The sequence below is a fragment of the Pipistrellus kuhlii genome, unplaced genomic scaffold (genome assembly GCF_014108245.1).
Source record: "Pipistrellus kuhlii isolate mPipKuh1 unplaced genomic scaffold, mPipKuh1.p scaffold_m20_p_12, whole genome shotgun sequence".
Classification (NCBI taxonomy): Eukaryota; Metazoa; Chordata; class Mammalia; order Chiroptera; family Vespertilionidae; genus Pipistrellus; species Pipistrellus kuhlii.
This window is the reverse complement of record NW_023425427.1, coordinates 17,903,506-17,928,928: the sequence shown is the minus strand read 5'-3', so window position 1 is coordinate 17,928,928 and position 25,423 is coordinate 17,903,506. Positions and strand designations below refer to the sequence as shown.

Here is a 25,423-nt window from a genome sequence, read left to right as displayed (position 1 = left end):
TTAAAAAAAATCAATAAAATATATTAACAAAACAACAACAATAAAAAGGTATTGAAAAAAAAAGACGCCACACTTACCAGTGAATGGCAGTGAAACAGAGAGCAGGTGTTGGCCGGATGAAGTCACAGAACTGAGAATGTTTGAGTGAGCCTGGACAAGCCCCGACTGCTGGGCTAAGCTCTCATGTTTCTGGTGGGCCATGAGAAAAACAAACCCGGCACCCAGAAGGATTGGTGGCTGGGCATGCGGACAAAGGAAGGGAGCAAGCCAGGAGGAAAGGCGCTGGGTGGAGAAAAGGCGGGAGGGCTGTGTACCTGCTCTCTCTGGGACTTTGCTGTGTGCCCCCAGACTTCCTCTAAGTTCTTCATTCTCGCTCACTCCTGCATTATCTCCCTTCCCGTCTCCGTTTCTCCTATGTTCCCAGAGGGACTCCCTGTGGCCCCAGGAAGTGACGACATGTATGAACATGTGTGACTTTGGGGAAGCCCGTATGAACCACAGGGGGATCCAAAGATTTATGGGTCAAGTCTTTGGAGGGACTAAAAAGTTAAGCCCCCCACCCCACTACACACACACACGCACACACACACACACACACACACACCTGACAGATGGGAGAACTAAAGCGTTGGGCAGGGGGCATGGTAAGGAAAAATCTTGCCTAGAATTGAACAGTGAGGGGTGGGAACAGGATTGTGGGACTGATGGCTGAGCACTGAGCTCAAGGCCTATTCCTGTAACACCCAGTGGCAGTGGCAGTGGCAGTGGCAGTGGCAGGGAAGTAGTGTCCAGGGACCTCTGTCCTGGTGGCATCTTTTTCAGGCCTCCCCTCCTCCCCTCCCCTACTCTATCTGCGTGTCCTCCTGAGGGTCCGGAGGGACAGTCCGTGTCTGCCTTTGTGGTTAGCTGGCCTCTGAGTGGCTTCACGAACTGAGGAGTTGAGGCAGGGTGCCCCCCACCCCCGACCTATGTTTGTTCTATGCCTGCTGGGGTGCAGGGGATAGAATAAAAATGGCATTCACACCTGGGGCCTTTGAACTCCATGGCTGGCTGGCTTGATGGATGGTTTAATGGATGGATGTGTGTGTGCAGGGGAGGGTGGGGAGGGTGGATGGAGGTCTAATGGATGCAGGGACATTAGGTGGATGGATGCATGGATGCATGAATGCATGGGTAATTTCCCCCCAGGCAGCAGAGCCAAACTTCCCAGCCATAACAGTGTTCTTGAGAAATCCCCATCCCTTCCACTCCTTGTAACTCTGAGACCTGAGAAGCCCGAGGCTGTAAACACCTGCTCTGGGAGCAGAGCGGGGAAGAAGCTGTCATGCTCTCAGCTCAGGGAGGCAGGTCTGGTGCAGGGAGCGGCACTAGGGCCAAGCCTTGGGCTGACCTGTGTCTGGGCCACCAACAAGTCCCAGCCCGGAGGGCAAAGCTCTCTCAGCACAATTAAGCCTGACCTTGTCGACCTCCCTAATTCCTTCCTAAGTAGCTAATGGGCTGTGGGAGGTGCAGCAAGTAGTGCCAAAACAAGAGCATTTGTATACATATCATTCTACCCTTGTTTGAATCGGACTGTAAAGTAAAGCATCTGCTTGCAGGCTGGGTCTCCTCCTTCAGGCACGGGAGATCCACGAACCCCAGCTGCTGTATTCTCTCGTCTGTCTCTTCTTCAATCCTTCGCCGCCCCACCTGGGGTTCACCCTTGGCCGTGCTGGCGCGGCACAGGCTGGCACAGGCTGGCACAGGCCTCTCCCTGCTTCTCCCCTTCCCAGGCTGCCCAGGCCTGTGCAGGCCTGGCTTTATTACCAGATGAGTTACATCTGGTAAAATGTTGGCCGCTCTTGCCAAGTGAACAAGCGTAGTCTGGCGTTCCAGTTGCCATTCAACCCCGGCGGCTCAGACTTGCTGCTCCCAGCTGGACCTCAGAGGCCATCGCTGGGAGGCCAGCCAGCTGTCCCAGGGGATTTCCCACACACAAGAGGTTTACTCCCCGCAGAGCTGCCCTAGGGTAAGGTGACCAGACGTCCCGCTTTTGGCGGGACAGCCCCGCTTTTTAACAATTTGTCCCGGGACGCGGGAGTTCTAGGACTTCCGTCTCCCAGAGCCGAGGTTCCTCCCCTGGGAACCCCCTCGCATCATTGTTGCCTCAGCCCTGGCGCCCCTATGGGCTTCGGGGGTTGGGGAGCTTCCTCCAGACAGAACCGCTCTAGCTCCTCTGGCTGCCCCTCCTTCTCTCCCACCTCTCACTCCTGGCTCCCAGGCTTGCCTGTCAGTATCCTGAGAAGGGTGGCCCCAGATGGCGCGGGCCCTGGCCCGGACTGTCTGGATGAGAGAGGAGAGCTGGCCTGGAGGTTAGAGTCGGTATGGACAGATGAGCCTGGCTGTGAAGTCTTTTCCACATATGTGTTCATTTTCTAGAAAAATCTCTGAGTGACTACTTTGTGCCAGGCAGCGTGCCGAGCACCAGGGAGTCAGTGGGAACCAAATAGACAAAAGCCCTGTCCCGGAAGGCTGACAAACTGTTCATTATAGCTCAGTGTGATGGGTGCTGTGAGGAGGAGGGACAGGGTCTCTGGGAGCTGGGGAGACAGGAAGGCTGTCTAACCCCAGCCCGGGGTCAGGAATGCTTCCTTGTCATCCAGACCTAGATGGGCAGTCCTCTGAGCAGGAGAGAGAAGAGCGTTCCAAACAGAGGGGATGGCATGGGTAGATGGGACCTTCCCTCAGGCAGCGGAGCCGGTCCCGGTCTCTCCTCTGGCCATGAGAGCAAGTTCCCTTCCCCCAGTGACACCTGATCCACGAGACGCCTTTGATGAGCTGAGGCTGGGAGGTGGAGAGAGTTCGGCTCGTTCAGGGGACTGACACAGAGTTAGTGTCGCTGAACCATGGAGTGTGACAGGATTTTGAGGAGACAGGCGGCGGGCCCTGGTTGTGGCAGCTTCTCTTGAGAATACAGGGCATTAGGAGAAGGTGGATGAGAAGGTCGCTCAGGTTGCAGAGGGGAAAGTAGATCCTGCCAAGCATGGGACAGAGTGCGGGATCTTGGAGGGAAGGTGGGGGAGCGTGGGAGGGTGGGAAGTAATCAACCAAAGACCTTGTGTGGATGTGTGCGTGGCCCACGGACACAGACAATGGGGTGGTAAGCCCCTGGGGTGTGAGGAGGGGTGTGAGGGTGGACTGGAGGGTGTCAATGGGGGCGAAAGGGGACATATGTAGTAGTTTCAACAATAAAGAATTATTAAAAAAAAAAAAAAAGGAAAGAATAGATCCTGCCATTCCATCTCCCCCTTCCTATCCAGTCATCCTGGACAAACAGCAAACAGACGAATCTGTGGTGCCAGTGGGCTTTATTGGAAGCATTGCAGTCTGGGTGTGGAGAAACTGTGCTCCTGCCACTCACCCTCTCACACTCACACTCACACTCACACTCACACTCACACTCACTCACACGACACTCCAGGCCCTGCCCGGCTTTGTCAGGTCCGGTGCAGAGGAGCTGAGGTTCTCTCTTCTGGTCCTTGGGTCTTCTGGACGGCAGCGATTCACATCCCTTCACCCATTCGCAGGGCTTCCTGGGAGGCTCAGGGGCTAACTGCTGTGGCCCTTGCTCTGGGGGAGGAAGGAGAGGGAGGTGTTGGGCTGGGGTCTCGGGCAGCGGTTCGGAGGGGGGAGGCCGGCGGGGAGGGCGAGCTTGCCTTGGCAGATTTCCTCAGCAGTCTGTGGATGATGCGGTTCACCCAGGGCTGGTCTGGCGGCGCGCAAAGCTTGCGACCTCTCTTGGTGGTGAACCTGGGGTCGGAGGTCAGAGGTCAGAGAGAACGGAGCCCTGGAACCCAGCTTCCTGGCAGACCCAGGTGTGTGGGGCAGAAGCTGAGGACCACATCCTAAAAGTGTCTCAGGGGCTTCCTTGAAGGGTTGGGCTTGGCCAGAAGAAGAGAGAGAAGGAGGCGGGGAGGGTGGGGGGGTCGATGGGAGGTGAGGCTTGATGCACTCCTCCCCACAACTCACAAGACAGCGGGCACTCGGCAGCCATCCTGGATGTGGAGGTACCGAAAGTCTCTCACGATATTCCCAGGGATGCGGGTCAGGGCCACAGACAGGCAGCAGTCTTCTGCATCGTTGGCACCACCCTGAGCTGGGTGGCCAGGGGCCAGAGAAGGTAGTGTTAGAACATAGGGACCCTGAGGAGGGAGGCCACAGCCCTCACTGGGATTCAGGACAGTTGTGTGTGTGTGTGTGTGTGTGTGTGTGCGCGCACACACAAAATTTATTGAAATACTTACACGCTCTTTGGTAAATAACTACCCCACAAATGCCTTCCTGCTGCCCCAATACCCCAGTCTCTCACTCAGGGCTTCTCGACTTCCCCACAAACAAAGAGTTAATGTTGGTCACAGCATTGAATTGACGGGGAAGGGGTGAGTGTGGAATAGGAGGCTGGGTTAGAGGATTTAGGAATTGTTAAATGTATTTTTAAAAATATATTTTATTGAGTTTTTACAGAGAGGAAGGGAGAGGGATAGAGAGCCAGAAACATCGATGAGAGAGAAACATCAACCAGCCGCCTGCTGCACACCCCCTTATCGAGGATGTGCCCGCAACCACTGTACATGCCCTTGACCGGAATCGAACCTGGGACCCTTCAATCCACAGACCGACGCTGTATCCACTGAGCCAAACCGGTTTCAGCTGATTTGTTAAATATTTTGACTATTAGTTCTGCCTCAGCATCTCTCATTATCCCCACCTTGAGCGAATACATTTCTCTCTTTCTGCCTGGGATACTGAGGCAGCAGGAAATAGAGCTCACAGAGAGAGGGGCAGCCAGAGGCCCTCCGATACGTGAGGAGACAGACACATGTTGGAATTCAGGGCCCAGATATACCCGCCCTCACTGGCGTACACACAGGGCACTCCAGGTTCACTGACCCAGCAGACCTAACTCCCAGCATCCCACGTGCCCAGCGCCGAGCAGTCTGGGGGCCAGACATCCCCTCTCCCCTCCCCGCCCCGCCAGCCTCCCCTCAGCCTTACCCGGGGAGGCCCACAGGACCAGCAGGCTGACGGCCAGCAGTGCGGCTGCAGGGGACGCCATGGAGGGTGAGCGGAGGCTGACGGACAGCGAGAGCAGAGTGTGCGTGTGAGTGTCTCTGAGCTTCGGCAGGAGACTGCGTGAGGCTGAGGTTGGCTGGGAGTTGGGATGCCACAGGCGTGCAGTGTGCAGGGGCCTGGAAGTCAGAGTGTGGAAGGCTGTGTGAGGTTGCGACTGCTTCTTATTTATGGACCAGAACTTTCACTCTCTCTCATAAAAAATTCCCCTCCAAATTCATTCTGTGGATTCCCCTTAAACCCCCCCCCCCAGCTCCGCCTCTTTCTGGGAATATGACCTTTCTTTCCCTCCCTCTTCCCTCCTCCCCCTCAGCAGCCTTGGCTTTAGCTCTGAGAATCTAAGAGGGCCTGAACTATTGTCGCAGTGGTGTGGTGGCATTTGCATTATGAACCACAGAGCTGGCCTTCAGGGGTGGTGGCCAGGATTGGGGGGGCTAGAGCAAGGAGCTGTACCCCCTTCTCTAGGTCGTTTTTGTAGTTGTTGTCAAGCCTCACGTGAGGATATTTTTCCCATTGATTTTCAGGAAGTGGAAGGGAGGGGGGATAGGGAGAGAGAGCAGGAGGAGGAAAGCTGGGGAGAGGGGAGAAAGTGAGAAGAGGAGAGAGAGGAGGACTGAGGGAAGAGAAAGAGAGAAACATCAATGTGAGAGAGACACGTTGATTGGTTGTCTCTTGCCTGTGCCCCAATGAGAGGATGGAACCTGCAACCCAGGTACACGCCCTTGACAAGGAATGGAACCAGCGACCCTTCAGTGCACAACTGATGCTCTAACCACGCGCAATACTGGCTAGGGCCCCCTTCCCTAGGTTTATCCCTCATCCTCATTCTGTTCTTTGTGGTTCTTCTCTTCTCTCTGGTGCAGGAGGAAAAGAAGGCTTCCTGGTGCCCTCAGCACAAGCATGGAGGCTGGGGTAGCCCCCAAGTCATCATGGTGCCTGCCCATCTGTCATCTGGGAACTAGGCCCTCCCTTGAGACAAGCAGAACTGAAAGGGCATGTTGCTTGGAAGGAGGCCCAGCACCCGGATCCCACAGGTCAGACCTTTAGGATTTAACTTCCTGGCTCAGTGAGCTCTGACCCTTTCTCTACTGACCAATTTCACTTGTCCGACACCTGGTCGATGCAATAGCTGGAGGGAGCCTGGCCAAGAACAGCCCCCTTCGTCTCTCCCCTCCTCTCCAGCCTGGGAACCAAGAGGGGATTTCTAAGGAGAGAAGCTGGCCAGCTCATATTCAGACAGATTTCCAAATTTCAAGGAATTAACAGATGGGGAAGGGGACAAGCGATTTCCCATCCTTATAAGAAAGATTAGAGATAGGCCAGGAGAGAAGGCCTCAAAAGAGAAATTAGCTGAAACTGGTTTGGCTCAGTGGATAGAGGGTCGGTCTGCGGACTGATGCTCTATTCCGGTCAAGGTTCGATTTCGGTCAAGGGCATGTACATTGGTTGCGGGCACATCCCCAGTGGGGGTGTGCAGGAGGCAGCTGGTTGATATTTCTCTCTCATCAATGTTTCTAACTCTCTATCCCTCTCCCTTCCTCTCTGTAAAAAATCAATAAAATACTCTCTCTGCCTAAACCGGTTTGGCTCAGTGGATAGAGCCTCGGCCTGTGGACTGACAGGTCCCAGGTTCAATTCCAGTCAAGGGCATGTACCTTGGTTGTGGGCACATCCCCAGTAGGGGGTGTGCAAGAGGCAGCTGATTGATGATTCTCTCTCATCGATGTTTCTAACTCTCTATTCCTCTCTCTTCCTCTCTGTAAAAAAATCAATAAAATATATTAAAAAAATAAAATTAAAATACAAAATCAATAAAATATGTACATTAAAATAAAGAGAAATTAATATGTGGGATACCCATTCAATCAGCCCAGCTAAACACTGGACCCTCTTCTGGATGGGGTGGTGATTCCCTCATAAGTTTTTAACTTATCTTTCTTTCAATCATTAATAATAACAATAATAGTAGTATTAGCATTCATGTTTCTTTACTATATTCTAGGTAATATAGTAATATAATCCATATTAAGGACTTTACCACTATTGTCTTGCTTAACTTTCCCAAGAAAACCATAAAGTCATTTTTATTATTATATTACTGGAGGCCCGGTGCACAAAATTTGTGTGGAGCCCCACAAATGCCTTCCCGCTGCCCCATTAGCCCAATCTCTGAGGGTTGACCCTCAGTCCAGCCTGCACCTTCTCCAATCTGGGACCCTTTGGGGAATGTCCAACTGTTGGTTTAGGCCCAATCCCGGCAGTCAGACGTCCCTCTCACAATCTGGGACTGCTAGCTCCCAACTGCTCACTTTCTTGCCTGCCTGCCTGATTGCCACTAACTGCTCCCTTGCCAGCCCGATTGCCTCCAACTGCCCTCCCCTGCTGGCCCAGTAACCCCCAACTGCTCTCCTCTGCTGATCTGATCACCCACAGCTACCCTCCCCTGCCGGCCATCTTGTGGCAGCCATCTTTGACCACATGTGGGCAGCCATTTTGTACAAGAGCATGAGGGTCAATTTGCATATTACCTCTTTATTATATAGGATTATATGTGTTTTACACATACTTAGAATACTAGGTCACACAGCAAACAAGTGCCTTGAATCTAGGTGTATTTTACTGTAAAATTTACACTCTTCTACTGTCCCATACTGCCTGCCTACCACCTGTCCATTGATCATAGATGAGTAGAGAGGAGTAAGACTCCACAGTTAGCATGTCTGGGTTGGGATTCAGATCCTACCACTTGCTAGCTGTGAGACCATGTGCAAATGATCCAGTTTTTGTATCTCAGTGTCCTTATCTGTAAATCAGGAATGGTAATAGACCTACTTCTTGGGATAAAGTTAGGTAATCTGAGTCAAGGATTTAGTTTAGGCTGGCATATAATAAACATTCATTAACTACTAACCATTATTAAAATGTACCCTTTTATGGAAATATTTGTCAGTTAATTCATCTAGCCATCTTTCTACTGAGCTACCCATCTTCTTCATCACTTATCCACCAGTGGTTCTGATTAGTCTCTTTTGTCCCCTTAACCCCATTCCCCAACCCCTGCCCCATTATCCACTCTTCTGTGCCCTGCTCTGGACTCTGGAAGGCTAACCTTTGCACTCAGCATTACTTAAGACCCCTTGCCCTCTAGCTCTTGTTTGGATTTGGCCCACTGGAGGCCAAGTCAGTTGAAGTATGAATTCCGCAAATCCTTCCTCTTTCTGCAGTTCTGAAAGTGAACAATTTCCTCTGGGGCAGTTGTTCTCAAAGAACTGTCTTTGGACAGCAATAGCAGCAGCAGCACCGGGGACTTGTTAGAAATGCCGATTCTCAGGTCCTGCTCCAGACCTCCTGGAGTAATCTGCATGTTGACACACCCTCCAGGGACCCTTATCTGTGCTGAACTGTGAGAAGCACTGATTGACCATTTACAGATGCATTCGGGCGGCTTCCTCTTCATTAGTCTGTCCTTCCTCTTACTCCCTCAGGCCTTGGTACAGTAATAACTTCCCAGTATTTGTAAACCCTGAGTGTTTCATCATCCCCTGTTGGTTCCTTAATCCTGACTCTACATCTTAAAAAAATATATTTTATTGATTTTTGTACAGAGTGGAAGGGAGAGAGATAGAAAGTTCGAAACATCAATGAGAGAGAGTCATCGATCAGCTGCCTCTTGCACACCTCCTACTGGGGATATGCCCGCAACCAAGGTACATGCCCTTGACCGGAATCGAACCTGGGGCTCTTCAGTCCCCAAGCCGACGCTCTATCCATTGAGCCAAACCGGTCCCGGCCTGACTCTACATCTTAAATAGATTATTAAAATCCTTTATTAAAATCTTTCTGGTTAAATTTTATTTTTAAAATATATTTTATTGATTTTTTTTTTGAAACATCAATCAGCTGCCTCCTGCACACTCCCCACTGGCTATGTGCCTGCAACCAAGGTAGATGCCCTTGACCGGAATCGAACCTGAGACCCTACAGTCCTCAGGCTGACGCTCCATCCACTGAGCCAAACCAGCCAGGGCTGGTTAAACTTTTGAGTGTGCCATCTGTTTTGTGCCGCCAGATACAGTAAATGTACCAGAAGAGATCCCAGGAAATAGACACCCAAAATGGACTGGGTTGTTCATATGTCCGATAAGCAAACAGATAATTTCCTTGCATAAGACAAGAGGACACTAATAATTTGGAGCACGAGAAGCATCACAATCACTCAGACTATCATCAGTGATAGTCTAGGGTGGAAAGCTGGTGGAGGGAGAGGCATTAGGAGATAAAACGCTCGAGGCACTTGATCGCTATGGTCACAAATGGTGATTTCAAATGGTGATTACATATATTGTTGGGTGGGAAGCCTGTTTCTTTTCTTTTTCTTTCTTTCTTTCCTTCTTTCTTTCTTTCTTTCCTTCTTTCTTTCTTTCTTTCTTTCTTTCTTTCTTTCTTTCTTTCTTTCTTTCTTCTTTTTTTTTTTTTTAGAGATGATTGATTTTTTAAATAATTGATTTCAGAGAGGAAGGAAGAGGGAGAGATAGAAAATCAATGATGAGAGAGAATCATTGATTGGCTGCCCCCTGGGAAACCCCTCCCCCCCAGGATAGAGTATGCAACCCTGGCTTGTGCCCTGACTGGGAATTAAACCCTGACCTCCTGGTTCATAGGTGGACACTCACCCACTGAGCCACGTCGGCCCAGCTGGGCAGCCTGCTTCTGATTGTGCTAGCAAAATTACATGAGAAAAAGGTAAATTTAAGATCATGAACTTCTAACTTAAGGTTTGGGTGGCGATCCCAACAACTATTATGGAATTCTTAAGGAATCTTTATTTTATGTGACTACATGGCAGATATGGCTAAGGATCAAGTCCAAGACCTGATGATTATGGTGTAGAGTTGCAACACCAGGTGAATACCCAACCCCACCACATCCCTTATGCTAGAATAAGGGCATTGTTGAGAAGGAGTAGGACTCTGAGACTTGGTAAGGGGGCATTTAGACAGAGATGAACAAAGCTGGGAATTTGGACTTTCAAATCCCTTTGAATCTTCTTTGCTGGTAGCAGAACATCCTCCCTCTCCCTCTCTCTGAAAACTGTGAATGCTACAGCCTTCCACATCATTAAAAAAGTTATTAGCCTGGCCAATGTGGCTCAGTGGTTGAGCATGGATCCATGAACCAAGATGTCACCTGCCTGATTCCCAGTCGGGGCACACACCTGCACCGTGGGCTTAATATCCACTAGGGGGCATGTAGGAGGCAGCTGACTGATGTTTCTTTCTCATCAATGTTTCTATCTCTCTATCCCTCTCCCTTCCTCTCTCTCTAAAAATCAATAAAACCACATTTAAAAAAATAGTTATTAATAACTCCCTGGCAAGGGGCATGCATTTTCTCTTCAGGACTCATCCTGACCATTCCACATAGTTTCAATCGCCATAGCGAGAGTTTGATTCTAATATGGCTCAGACAGGGATGTATCAGGTGTGCTCCAAGAACAAGAGCATATGCACTGAGAAATAGCAGGAATTTGTCAACTGTACTGGGAGAATCCTGGGGACGAGCGAGGACAAATTTATTTTTATTTTATTTATTTATTTTTAAAATATATTTTATTGATTTTTTACAGAGAGGAAGAGAGAAGGGATAGAGTTAGAAACATGGATGAGAGAGAAAATCATCGATCAGCTGCCTCTTGCACACCCTCTACTGGGAATGTGCCCGCAACCAAGGTACATGCCCTTGACCGGAATCGAAACTGGGACCTTTTAGTCCACAGGCCTACGCTCTATCCACTGAACCAAACCAGTTTCGGCGAGGACAAATTTATTGATATGAGTGTCCTCGCCCAGGATTTGGGTGTAGTCTGTTGGAAGCGTGGGTTCACTATGATTAATGAGGCTGAGATGCTAGAACCTCACTGACATATTGTGGAGTGCTCCTTAGACTTTGAGGTGCATAAGGTTCATTCTGGGGTCTTGACAAGCTGTAGATTCTTATGCAGTAGGTCTAGCGTAGGGGTGTCGAACTCAATCAGAGAAGGGGCCAAAATCTAAAATCCAGCCTAAATCGCGGGCCGAATGGTTTACTGAACAGTCATAAACTGTCATTGTGATGGAAACGCAGTGGAGTGCAGTGATGACAGCGTGGTGCGGGCCACATTGCAAGGCCTGGCGGGACGGATTTGGCCCGCGGGCCTTGTGTTTGACACATGTGCCTTAGATGATACTTTGAGTAGCGAAATGGAGGAAGAAATGCAAAAGTTGGAAAGATGGACATCTCTGAAGGGCCCAGAAAGACACTTCCTTCTCCAAAGCAATAAGAACATCACTGGTGAGGGGAACACTAGCTTCTTTGAAAAGCTCTATTGTGCCTTCTTTAGTAGGCAGGATATGAGGATGGGAGATGGGACTGGGCAATCTTATTTCAGGAGGAATAAGGGGGAGAGGGGAGAGAAAGAGAGGAAGAAATAACGGAAACCTTGAGTGGCGGAGGACAGATGTTGGCACCTAACCATGAGCACGAAGGTGAATGAAATGACTAATCAGTTGCAGGGACAAGTGGTAATCAATATGCTTTGCGCACGGGGATTTCTGATAGTAGCTAATTGAATATAGCATCCATGGACAGCTTACGGATGTCCTACCTGACCCCTGTAAGTGGAAAATTTCTACGTCTGATGAGGAGAAACTTGATGCAAATTATTGTATAGAGCAGTGGTCGGCAAACTCCGTCAACAGAGCCAAATATCAACAGTACAACGATTGAAATTTCTTTTGAGAGCCAAATTTTTTAAACTTAAAGTTTTAACGCCAGTTCTTCAAAAATAGATTCCCCCAGGCCGTGGTATTTTGTGGAAGAGCCATACTTAAGGGGCCAAAGAGCTGCATGTGGTTTGAGAGCCGCAGTTTGCTGACCTCGGATATAAAGGATTTCTAGTCTTTTACAAAGCCCCTAGATTGGACTGAGAAAAGCCTGCGTTTCTTTCACAGGTGGATTGCATAAATCCTTCTGTTAGTCCAGTGTTTCCCAACCTTCTCTCATGATGAGAATCACCTGGTGGAGTTGTTAAACTACAGATTCCTGAATCCCAGCTAAGAAGTGCTAAACTAGAATTTTGGGGAACATATGGGTAAAATTGTATACTTAACTAGTGCTCTAAGCTTAGTGCTCTAAGTATACAATTTTACCTTCTTAGGTGGGGTTTAGGAATCTGTAGTTTAACAACTCCACCAGGTGATTTTCATCATGAGAGAAGATTGGGAAATACTGTTAGTCAGTGACTTTCAAAGTGTGGTCCCTGGGTCAGCAGCATTAGCATCACATGGGAACTTGCAAGAACAACACATTCTTGGGCTCTGCCCCAACCATCTCCACTGAATCAGGAACTCTGGTAGTGGCCCAGCAACCGGTGTTTTCATTGGCCTTTCTGGCGATTCTGACATATGCTACACTTTGAGAATCACTGGTCTACACTTCCTCCCCAGAGACCTGTAGCCATTTGCGAGGCTGACTCTGAATGGGGAACAGGAAATAGCCAGACCTTTGGGGGGATTATTACAATAGATACCGTATTGTGATAAGACTAGACTTGGGGACCCAAAACCTGATTGTGGTCTGCCAGTCAGAAGGAGGTTTTACGGAGGCCAAGTGATAGGAGGATCTTGGTCCAGTGACATCTCACAGTGAGTCCGTAAGACCTGTCCAGTGGTTATTTCTCTAGTTTCAGAGTGCATAGTGGGAATAGGTATATCTCACAATTAACAAAATCTCCACACTAGTTCCTTGACCACGGAGTAAGGAAAATTACGCGACCAGTGGAAGTCCTTTGAATAGTATTTGCCCCACCATGTTCCTGCTTACGCTACTAAACCTGAAGCACCGCTGCGCTGCTAGAGGAGTCGCATGGATTAGAGCACCTTCAAAGACTTAAAGTAGGGGTGTCAAACTCAATCAGAGAAGGGGCCAAAATCTAAAATCCAGCCTAAATCGCGGGCCGAATGGTTTACTGAACAGTCATAAACTGTCATTGTGATGGAAACGCAGCGGAGTGCAGTGATGACAGCGCGGTGCGGGCCACATTGCAAGGCCTGGCGGGACGGATTTGGCCCGCGGGCCTTGTGTTTGACACATGTGACTTAAAGGATGCTGCAGCCCTTGGTACAGCACGTTACAGCTGATAACCTAGCACATGCCTTCTTTCTGTACAGTCAATTAAAGACCACTGATATCAGCCCTTTTCAGCGGGAGTGACAGCGATACACCTTCCCTGTTGTTCCTCAGGGATATGGCAACTTTCCTACTCTGATATCAAAATATAATCTTGACATCCCACAGAATATCAAACTGTTCTTTTTTAAAAAATGTATATATATATTTTATTAATCTTTTTTACAGAGAGGAAGGGAGAGAGAGAGAGCTAGAAACGTCGATGAGAGAGAAACATTGACCAGTTGCCTCTTGCACGTTTCCTACTGGGGATGTGCCCGCAACCAGGGTACATGCCCTTGATCAGAATCGAACCTGGGACCTTTCAGTCCGCAGACCGACGCTCTGCCACTGAGCCAAACCAGTTTCGGCTCAAACTGTTCTTTTAAACTGATGCCATTATGCTTATAAGAATTAGCAATAGCCGAAACCGGTTTGGCTCAGTGGTAGAGCGTCGGTCTGTGGACTGAAAGGTCCCGGGTTCGATTCCGGTCAAGGGCATGTTCTACCTTGGTTGCGGGCACATCCCCGGTAGGGGGTGTGCAAGAGGCAGCTGGTCAATGTTTCTCTCTCATCGACGTTTCTAGCTCTCTATCTCTCTCCCTTCCTCTCTGTAAAAAATCAATAAAATATATTAAAAAAAAAAAAAAGAATTAGCAATAACCTGCCCTGTCAGATTTGGCTCAGTGGATAGAGTGTCGGCCTGCGGACTGAAGGGTCCTGGGTTTGATTCTGGTCAAGGACATGTACCTTGGTTGAGGGCACATCCCCAGTATGGGGTGTGCAGGAGGCAGCTGATCAATGTTTCTCTTTCATTGATGTAAAAAAAAAAATCAATAATAATAATAATAAAAAAGAATAACCTTAAATACCTTATATGGACTCATGTTTGCCAGAGGGAGAGAAAGGAATCCTACAAAAATTCAGCATCCTGCCCTATAGGTGAGTCTTCTAGGCTATCAGGGGTAGGGAGAAGCTGAAAAACAATGGTCTGGGGCTTATTGTACCTTCCCCATGAAGAAGGAGGCACAAGGATTTTGGAGGCAACATATTCTGTATTTTGGTCTACTGCCGCAAACTATTGACTGGGTGTGACATAAAGCTGATAGCTTTGAATGAGGTCCAGAGCAAGGAAGGTGTTGGCAGCAGGTCTAGGCACCGTGGAAAGTTGCTCTGCTGCTTGACTCTTATGCATTTTAAGTCCGTGAACCTCGGATTGTCGGCGGCAGAGAAGGGCACTGTAGGAGTCCCAGCAAAGTCCCCTTGGCTGTTGGAGTAGGCTGCACCTCTGCTAATGATTATTTCCTATTTGGGAAGCAACTCCTGATGTGCCCCTGGGCCCTGGCCTAAAACTCAAGACTAGTGATCACCCGGTGACCGGGCAACCTAAGGGTATAATTATAGCAAATCATGCTGCTGGGTGTGCACAGCTGCATTCCATTGTCATATAGACATTGTGCCCATGAGACTGGTGGAAGCATTGGCTGGTGGCTCAGATTCCTACTCGCATTGTTTTCTTCCTCCTTTGATCACACTTGGGCAAGTTTTTTTTATAAAGTTACCAGAGGGAGAAAATGCATGGTCTTGATTTTCAGAGGGGTCTCTAAAGGATGCTGGCCCCAGTCAGAAGTGGACAGTTGCTTACATCCAGGCACAGCCTGAAAGACCCTGGTGAAGGGAAGTCTTCTTAGTGGGCAGGAGAACCTTTAATGTCCAGCTGTCAGGAGGGAGACAGCCTGAGGGTTGAAGTTATGGTAATCACGTGCAGTGGCTGCCCGCATCGCACCCTGCCCTCCCCTCTGTAAATGGTCCCGTCACTGACTTCATTTCCGTCAGACCTTTCTGAGCGTGCCCTTTGTTTCCCACCAAGATCCTGAGTGACACAAGGTTGGAGTGCAGAGCTGGTGGAGAGGTTTTAATTACAATTTAATGCTATCTGCCTGGAAAGCTTGTTGTGAAATATCCTGAGAATTGGCAAGGGAGAGTGAAATAATGAAATAATAAAAAAAGACATTTGTATCACATTTATTCAGTAAATATTTACTGAGGGGCTTCTATGTTCCAGACAGTGCTCTTGGCACTGGGATACAGCAATTAAGAAAACAAACAAACAGCCCTAGCTGGTCTGGCCCAGTGGAACTGGAGGTTCTGTTGACTGAAGGTTCCCAGTTTTGATTCTGGCCAGGGGCATATGCCTGGGCTGTGGGCTTGATTCCCAGTGTGGGGCATACAGGAGACAGCCAATCAATGATTCTCTCTCATCATTGATCTCTCTCTCCTCTCTGAAATCAATAAATATATATTAAAAAAACACAAACAAACAGATATTCCTGCTTTTGCAGTATTTTTATTCTAATGAAGGAGATAGGCAAGAAACAAACAAGAAAAACATACAGTATATCAGATGGCAATAATTGCTATAAGAAAAATAAAGAAGGCTAGAGGGAGAGGAAGTATTGGAAGGGAGGGGGTCAAAATACATTTTTACTTATTTCAAAGAGAGAAAGGGAAAGGGAGAGAGAGAGAAACATCAATGAGGAGAGATAATCATTGATCGACTGCTTCCTGCACGCCCCCTAGTGGGGACCGAGCCCCCACTGCAGGCATGTGCCCTGACTGGAAATCAAACTGACCTCCTGATTCATGAGCACGCCAGGTGTACAGCAAGTCCTCACTTGATGCCATCGATAGGTTCTTGGAAACTGTGACTTAAGAGAAACGAGGTATAACAAAGCCAACATTACCGTAGGCTAACTGAGATAAACAAGAGTTAAGTTCCCAGGGCATATTTCTAGTAACAAAGCATCAACAAAATTCTAACACTTCTAATATTAACAGCACTGAAATAAAATGAGCTGTGCATATAGTATTTAAGAAAGGTTAATATAAACAACATAATGATTTCCCGACCCTCTTAGGCCAGGTCAGGGTGGCAGGGGTCCAGAGCCTCTCCTGGCGGCAGCTCCGGGGTGCAGGGTGGAAACCACTCCTGACAGGGTGTCATTCTACGGCGGGGTGCATCACACACCCACGCTCGCCGAGACTGGGACAATTTAGGCACTCCCAACTCACCTCACCTGCATGGCTTTGGGATGGGGATGGCAACCCAAGTACCCTGAGAAGACCCATGCAGACGTGGGGAAAGTGTGCAAATTCCTGCCTACACCGGACTGAAGGGTCCCAGGTTCGATTCCAGTCAAGGGCATGTACATTAAAAAAAAAAAAAAAAAAAAATATATATATATATATATATATATATATATATATATATATATATATATATTATTGATTTTTTTACAGAGAGGAAGGGAGAGAGAGATAGAGAGCTAGAAACGTCGATGAGAGAGAAACATCGACCAGTTGCCTCTTGCACACCCCCTACCGGGGATGTGCCCGCAACCAAGGTACATGCCCTTGACCGGAACCGAACCCGGGACCTTTCAGTCCGCAGACCAACGCTCTACCACTGAGCCAAACTGGTTTCGGCAGCATGTACATTGACTGTAGGCACATCCCTGGTTGGGGGGAGGGAGGGGTGCAGGAGGCAGTTGATCGATGTCTCTCTCCATTGATGTTTCTAGCTTTCTATCCCTCTCCCTTCCTCTCTGTAAAAAAAAATCAATAAAAATATATTTTTTAAAAAAAGAAAGTGTGCAAATTCCACACATAAATGGCCCCCGAGAACCGATTCTACCCTCCTTCCCCGCCCCCTAACAACGTTATAAAGAAAAGAGTAGAAAGAAACGACCTTCCAAGGATCACCTGTGTCTGAGGATCACCTGTGTGTCTGACGTGGCCCCTCTCAGGCCAGCAGAGGGCGCTCCAGCCCAGGGAGGGAGGCAGTGGAGCGGGGCGCGCTCTGTGGGTTCCTGCAGGGAGCAGGTGTCCGCCGGCTGCTTAGCGTCTGCGAAGGACGCTGCTGGCCCCTGGTCCCCGGGGCTTCGGGTACTCACGGGTCCGAGGCCCGGGGTGCGGCCCCGCGTGCGGAGCGGAGAGCTGGGCTGTGCGTGAGACCGCACCCCGGGACCCGGGCTCAGCGTGGCCCTGGAAGGCCCCCGGAGGCTGCGTCCCCGAGCCTGGCAGGGCGGCCCTGCAGCCAGACCCCAGCCGCTCAGGCCTCCGAACCGAGGACACTGGTGTTTGTCTGCGAATATAAGCCTCCTTTTCCCTCCTTCCCCCATTGCCAAGTTACACCGAGTCCAAGGCATCCAACGCTAAATTCTGAAATCATGTTTGCCTTAAAAAGGCCAAAGGAAGCTCATTTCACTCCCGGCACTTGCTTCACAGCATAAATATCCCGCACCCAATCGATTCCTAAAGCCACTTAATGACGGTGTCAGCTCTAAGGAAAGGTTTCTTTTTCCTTTTTTTTTTTTTTTTTTTAAGATATATTTCATTGATTTTTACAGAGAGGGACAGAGAGAGAATCATCTATCAGCTGCCTCTTGCACACCCCCCCCACTGGGGATGTGTCCGCAACCTGGGTATATGCCCTTGACCGGAATCAAACCTGGGACCTTTCAGTCCACAAACCGACGCTCTATCCGCTGAGCCAAACCGGTTTCGGCAGGAAAGGTTTCTTTATTCCACGGAGACTGAGCGAGAGGCTGACGGCTCGGCTCGGTGATGCTCAGAGCCTGAGGGTGCCCTGAACGCGAGCTGGTCCTGTTCACCAATGCGCACAGGAAAATGCCAGACGTTTGGCCTTGCCTGGGGCATATTTGAGGACAATTAAGAATAAATTGATTCCAGAAAGACTAAGGAAATGAGACCAGAAAAATTCAGCTCACACGCCCACTGTCGGTTTCAGCCCACCGACGATCTCAGCGACGATGCTGCCTCCCTGTGGCGGAGCAGGGCAATGACAGCCCACGGCTCGCTCAGGTGATCAGAAGAGGAGTTTGGCTATTCTCTTAATATTGGGTTGGAATTTACTATTAGCACAATCCATGGCTCTAAAGCAAAAGCCTTCAATGGCCCTGGCTGGTAGCTCAGCTAAGGTTAGAGCGCCGTCCTGCTAGGCTAAGGCTGCCGGTTGAATCCCCCGTCCCACACAAGAACCAGGGGGACCAGGGGAAGCCAGAGGCTTCAGATTCTGAATGCAGAAATGAGTGCAACCACGAATCGTGTTCTCTCTCTGTTTCTCTCCCTCTTCCTCTCTAAAAATCAATCAATAGAAATGAAAATAAAAGAGCCGGGACCGGTTTGGCTCAGTGGATAGAGTGTCGGCCCGCAGACTGAAAGGTCCCGGGTTCGATTCCGGTCAAGGGCATGTACCTTGGTTGCGGGCACATCCCCAGTTGGGAGTGGGCAAGAGGCAGCTGGTCGATGTTTCTCTCTCATCGACGATTCTAACTCTCTGTCCCTCTCAATTCCTCTCTGTGTAAAATCAATAAAAAATATATTAAAAAAAAAGAAATGAAAAGAAAAGTCTTCAAGAATATGGCAAGTAGTCTCCCTCAGGTGTTTTGAGGGAAACACCTTGATTTTCCAACCCTCTTATGCCAGGTCAGAGTGGCAGGGGTCCAGAGCCACCCTGCCCGCCTGCTTCCAGGATGGAAAGGGTTTTCAGGGCTTTTCTTTGGATTTCAAAGTCCAGAGGCAGGGCTGTCTGCGTCGCAGGCCATTCCAGGATGAGATGCTCCTATTGTATATTGAGGAGCCTGGGGCGTCCCTGTGCTCATGTATACGCCCCTGATTGTCTGAAAGGAGTGCGGGTGGCCCCCTGCTTGCCACCCTCCCCACTGGGGACAAGGCAGCCTGTGACCCTAGGGTGACCTGGGCTCTGGGTGTTAGGCCCTTAAGACAACCTCCAGAGACTGGAAGTCACCCCTTTTCTTAGGAGGGATGTCGCTGTTCAGTGTGGCTCATTGGTAGGCAAACTAGGGCCTGGGGAACAGCCAGAAATAGTCACGTGAACTAGGGTTGGAGCCTGGTGACCAGCTTCAAGTGTTCATGTCATCAATGGGGAGGGGCCAGGTGAACAGCGGGAGGTGCTCTGGTGGACAAGGGTTGTAGACTGAGGACCAGCTGGAAGCGCTGACATCATCAAGGGGGATCGGCCACGTGGAGAGTCCTAAGGGTTTGGGGCCCTGACACCTGCTGGAAGTGTGACGTCACGAAGGGGGCGGGGCCACGTGGACAGCCGGAAGCGTTCAGGTGGTTAAAGGTTTGGGAGAGAGAGGTAAACATGGATGTGAGAGCAAAGCATGGATCAGCTGCCTCCTATGGTACTAGGGATCAAACCCCAAACCCGGGCATCTGGCCTGACCACGACTAGAACCAGCAATCTTTCTTGCATGGGACGACACCCAACGAACTGAGCCACACTGGCCAGGGCTTCTCCCGTATGATTGATGTTTCAATGGTTTTACGTCCTGTTTAAGAAGTTCTTTTCTACCTCAAGGTTGTAAACATCCCCGCCTATTATTTTCTCTATCACATAGTATTTAAAAAAATTTATTTTTTATTGTTTTTTTTTTTTTTTTTTTTTTTTTCTTTAACAGAGAGGAAGGTAGAGGGATAGAGAGTCAGAAACATCCATCAGCTGCCTCCTGCACACTCCCTACTGGGGATGTGCCCACAACCATGTTACATGCCCTTGACCGGAATCGAACCTGGGACCTTTTCAGTCCGCAGGCTGACACTCTATCCACTGGGTTTGGCTATCACATAGTATTTTAAACATTAAATCTCAATCCCAATATAACGAAGCATTTAAAAATATTGAGGCCCGGCTGCAGACGCCATTATCCTCTGTGTCTCTGCTGCACCCGCCTCTACGTCTTGCTTACGTCCCGCTCGTTTACAGCCTATAGATCGTTGTGTCCATGTCATCCAGGAAAATGGAAACTGAACAGCCAGAGGAAACCTTCCACAACTCCAAAACCGATGGTGAGTTTGGTAAACGCCCCGCAGAAGATATGGAGGAGGAAGAAGCTTTTAAAAGATCTACCGTATTTCCCCGAAAATAAGACATCCTCCGAAAATAAGACCTACTTACAGGTTTCCTTCTGAGTGAAATATAAGGCATGCCCCCGAAAATAAGGCCCCCCCTAGGCTAAACATGAGAGATTTGGTCCACTGATTCTGAAAGAAATGGAGTCACAAGAAATTCAGGAAATTCAGGAATTGGATTGTTATGATGATGTTCCAGAAGATGATGACATGGTTGTCATTGAATAAATGAGTAAAGTCTTGATACTGTAAGATTCACAGTTTGTCCGGTTTGTGTTGACAACTACCGTACTACCGTACCGTATACAGGTAATAAATTTCCTTTATTTTCATTTAACAATAAATATGTACCGTATTCTTCTTCACGGAAAAATAAGACATCCCCTGAAAATAAGACCTAGCGCATCTTTGGGAGCAAAAATTAATATAAGACACTGTCTTATTTTCGGGGAAACAGGGTAGGAGCACTGATGAGGTGGCTGGATTACGCCTTCTGCTTCAGAGCAAGAACGCGGGGGCAGTGATTGGAAAAGGAGGCAAGCCTACTAAGGCCCTGCGTACAGACCACAACGCCAGTGTCTCAGTCCCAGACAGCAGTGGCCCCAAGCGCATATTGAGTATCAGTGCCGATACTGAAACAATTGGAGAAATTCTGAAGGAAATCATCCCTACCTTGGAAGAGGACCTGCAGTTGCCGTCACTCACTTCGACCAGCCAGCTCCCGCTGGCTCTGACGCTGTGGAATGCTTCTATGACCAACACTATAAAGGAAGCGACTTTGACTGCGAGTGGAGACTGTTGATTCATCAGAGTCTGGCAGGAGGGATTATTGGGGTCAAAGGTGCTAAAATCAAAGAACTTCTTGAGAGAACACTCAGACAACAATCACGCTTTTCCAGGAATGCTGTCCTCATCCCACTGACAAGAGCCGTTCTTATTGGAGGAAAAGCTGATAGGGTTGTAGAGTGCAGGAAGACCATCCTTGATCCTATATCAGAGTCTCCCATCAAAGGACGTGCACAGCCTCATGATCCCAACTTCTATGATGAGACTTCCGATTACGGTGGCTTCACCATGACGCCTGATGACCGCCGTGGCCGTCCTGTGGGGTTTCCCATGCGGGAAAGAGGTGGTTCTTTTTGTTTGTTTTAAAAAATATATATTTTATTGATTTCTTACAGAGAGGAAGGGAGAGAGAGAGAGAGAGCTAGAAACGTCGATGAGAGAGAAACATCGACCAGCTGCCTCTTGCACAACCCCTACCGGGGATGTGCCCTCAACCAAGGTACATGTCCTTGACCGGAATCGAACCCGGGACCCTTCAGTCCGCAGACTGACGCTCTATCCACTGAGCCACACCGGTTTTGGCAAGAGGTGGTTCTGACAGAATGCCTCCTGGTCGGCGTGGGCGTCCCATGCCTCCGTCTAGAAGAGATTATGATGATAGGAGCCCTCGGCGAGGACTGCCCCCCTCCTCCCGGACGAGGTGGCTGGGGTGGTGGCAGAGCTCGCAATCTTCCTCTTCCTCCACCACCACCACCGCGAGGAGGGTGAGTTTCTTTCCATCGATATGTTACTAACATGCAAGAGGCTGCCGTTTAGGGGCGAGCGGGGTTAGGTTTTTTCATTTGATGTGTGTGATGTTAATAAGCTGAGGTTACAACCAGTACTGTGTTTGCAGGGGTCTGATGGCCTCTGACGGGAGAGGAAGCCCTGGAGATCGTTGTGATGGCATGGTGGGCTTCAGTGCTGATGGCGCCTGGGACTCGGCAATAGATCCGTGGAGCCTTTCAGAATGGCAGGTGCTGAGGAACCTCAGGGTGCCTCTGGGTGTGATTACTCCTGTGCAGGGGGTCGTGGCTCCTATGGTGACCTGGGTGGACCTATTATTACAACACAAGTGACTATTCCCAAAGCCTTGGCTGGGTCTATCATTGGCAAAGGTGGTCAGAGGATTAAACACATTTGTCCTGAGTCAGGAGCCTCGATCAAATTTGATGAGCCTTTAGAAGGGTCTGAAGATCGGATCGTTACCATTACAGGAACACAGGACCGACCAGATACAGAAGGCACAGTGTTTGCTGCAGAACAGGGTGCAGCAGTATCTGGGAAGTTTTTCTAAGACTAGTGAAGAACTGAAGGAGTCCTGCATCTTTTAAAAAAATTTTTTATCTGCTTCTGTTTAAAAAGCCAACATTCCTCTGCTTCATAGGTGTTCTGCATTTGAGGTGTAGTGAAATCTTTGCTGTTCATCAGATGTAATGTTTTAGTTCCTTACAAACGGGGTGTGTGTGTGTGTGTGTGTGTGTGCGCGCGCAAAAACTAACATTGAAATTTTGAAACAGCAGCAGAGTGAGTGAATTTTAATTTTTGTTCATTGTTGGTGGTTAGAAAATTCCCCCTATGTAATTATTGTGAACACTTTGCTTTGTGGTCACTGTAACATTGCGGGGGAGGGTGGGACAGGGAGAAAAAGTAATAATAGTCCATATGTCTCTGGCATCTATTCAGAGCAGTGTGCAGAATGTAATGCTCTTTTGTAAGAAACGTTTTATGATTTTTAAAATAAATTTAGTGAACCTATTTTTGGTGGTCATTTTTTTTTTTAAAGATGGTCATTTTTCAAATGGCTGAATTCTCCAACCTACCCCCAACTAAACACTAAGTTTGATTTTCAGCCCCTCTGTTGGACTTGGACTTAGGCAAAAATAAAATAAAATAAAATAAAATAAAATAAAATAAAATAAAAATAATCTTTGCAAATTCAGTTCTGGTGATTTCTGGATGGTTTGAATGTCCATTGCTTGGGAAGAAATTCCATCATACGCACTCAGGCTTATAATCAGCTAGGGATTCTGTTTTTGTAAATGCTTACCCCTACTTTGCAACAGTTTCCTATGTTAGTGATTGTGAAGAACCAAGGTAGGGAGCAGAAGTAATGGTATAAATGTATACCAGCAGCCTGATAGCAAGTTTTATTAATTGGAGTAATACTTGGTTATGGAAGTGACTGATGCTAAATAAATTTCTGATTATTTTTTATTAGATAATTTCTTATCAACAAATTTAAACTGTCAGCCTGCTTAGTGTCTATTAGTTAAACTTTGTAATATATATATATATATATATATATATATATATATATATATTCTTGTTTTTCCATTGTATGCAAAGTGAAAGAAAAAGATGTACCATTTCTTTGTTGTATGTTGGATTATGTAGGGAATGTTTGTGAACAATTCAAAAAAAAAAAAAAAAGGGAAAAAAGTTCCTGTGGATGTTTTGTGTAGTGTCTTGATGTTTGTATTAATAATAGTTAAGTTCACTTCCGAATAAAACTCCCATAATGCTAGATTTGATGTGTGCCCAATTTGAGCAAGGGTTGATTGACACCTGTAAAATTTGTTAAACCGTTCCTCTTGTAAGGAAATATAGTAATCTTAAATTACAATATATATATTGAGGCCCTGATAATGTTATTTTATTGATTTCAGAGGGGGAGGGATAGAAGAGAGAGAGAGAAACATCAGTGATTAGAGGAAATCAATGATTGACTGCCTCCTGCATGCCCCCTACTGGGGATCAAGCATGCAACCCAGGCGTGTGCCCTTAACTGGAATCAAACTCAGGATCCTTCAGTCCTCAGGCCGCTGCTCTCTTCACTGAGCCAAACCGGTTAGGGCAACAATTAGAACTTTTTTATTTTAAAAAAAATATGTTTTATTAATTTTTAATTTTTATTTCTTTATTTCTTTATTTTTACAGAGAGGAAGGAAGAGGGATAGAGATAGAGAGCTAGAAACATCGATGAGAGAGAAACATCGATCAGCTGCCTCCTGCACACTCCCTACTGGGGATGTGCTCGCAACCAAGATACATCCCCTTGACCGGAATTGAGCCTGGGACCCTTCAGTCCGCAGGCCGACGCTCTATCCACTGAGCCAAACTGATATCGGCAACAATTAGAACTTTTAAGAAAAATAAAAAAGTGAGTGACAAAGGGCCCTAGCCCGTTTGGCTCAGTGGATAGCATGTGAATCTGCAGACCAAATGGTCCCGGGTTTGCTTCCGGTCAAGGGTTGCGGACTCCTTTCCAGCCAGCCCCCTGATCAGGGCTAGTGCAGGAGGCAACCAATAGATGTGTTACTTTGGCATCAATGTTTCTGTCTTTCCGTCTCTCTTCTCTTCTCCCTAAAAATCAATGGAAAAATATCCTCATTTCAGGATTGACAAGCAAAAAAAACACAGAAAGAAAGAAAGAAAGAAAGGGAGGAAGGAAGGAAGAGAAAGAAAGGAAAAAGGAAAGAAAGAAAGAGAGAGAGAGAAAGAAAGAAAAGCAGAACCCTACTCTGCAGTGAACATTTACATGGTCATAATAATGTGAATTCTGATCATGATCCAATTATAGTGGTATAACTATATTTTAGGATAGAGTGATAGGAGAGGAGGGTTGGTATCTTTCCTTTTTTTAATGCTATACAGTCAGTTGCTACTGTTTAAAATACAATAGATAAAGAAACAGAGATATGAACAAAGTATCCTATATAATAAAAGGTTAATATGCAAATCAACCAAAGAGCAGAACGGCTGGTCACTCTGACACGCACTGACCACCAGGGGGCAGACATTCACCATAGGAGCTGCCCCCTGGTGGTCAGTGGGCTTCCACAGGGAGAGCACCGCTCAGCTAGAAGCAGGCTCAGGGCTGGCGAGCTCCGTGGCAGAGGTGGGAGCCTCTCCCGCCTCACGCAGCAGTCAGACATCCCCTGAGGGGTCCCAGATTATGAAAGGGCACAGGCCGGGCTAAGGGACTCCCCTCCCAGTGTACAGGCCTCTCGTCTATTCATATAGCAATATTGTAGAAGTAGTAGCTTTGAGATAAAAGTTGCAGTAAATGGATACTCTTCAGAATAAGCCTTTATATAACTACTAGTGGTCCAAGGCACGACATTTCTGCATGGGGGGAAGGGTATCCCTCAGCCTGGCCTGCACCCTCTCCAATCTGGGACCCCCTAGGGAGATTTCCAACTGGCAGTCGGCCATCCCTCTCACAATCTGGGACTGCTGGCTCCTAACTGTGCACCTGCCTGATCGCCACTAACCACTCTGCCTGCCAGCCTGCTTGCTCATAACTGCCCCCTCCAGCCTGATA

The 25,423-nt window shown here is 48.1% G+C and overlaps 1 protein-coding gene, 1 long non-coding RNA gene and 1 pseudogene across 2 annotated transcripts; 2 read left to right on the top strand and 1 right to left on the bottom strand.

Moving 5' to 3' along the window:
* Nucleotides 1-531: 531 nt before the first annotated feature.
* LOC123652129 lies at nucleotides 532-23,722 on the top strand. The gene is made up of 3 exons (XR_006741259.1): nucleotides 532-546; nucleotides 4,223-4,224; nucleotides 23,205-23,722. It is a non-coding gene; the product is annotated as an uncharacterized LOC123652129 (long non-coding RNA).
* On the bottom strand, nucleotides 3,334-5,295 carry CCL19 (C-C motif chemokine ligand 19). Its single transcript, XM_036433497.2, has 4 exons — nucleotides 5,035-5,295; nucleotides 4,009-4,135; nucleotides 3,696-3,789; nucleotides 3,334-3,609 (listed from the first exon to the last, which is right to left on the bottom strand). Exons 1-4 carry the CDS (start codon nucleotides 5,093-5,095, stop codon nucleotides 3,589-3,591), a joined length of 303 nt encoding a protein of 100 aa, XP_036289390.1. The 5' UTR covers nucleotides 5,096-5,295; the 3' UTR covers nucleotides 3,334-3,588.
* On the top strand, nucleotides 20,040-22,854 carry LOC118716378 (annotated as a pseudogene).
* Nucleotides 23,723-25,423: the final 1,701 nt, after the last annotated feature.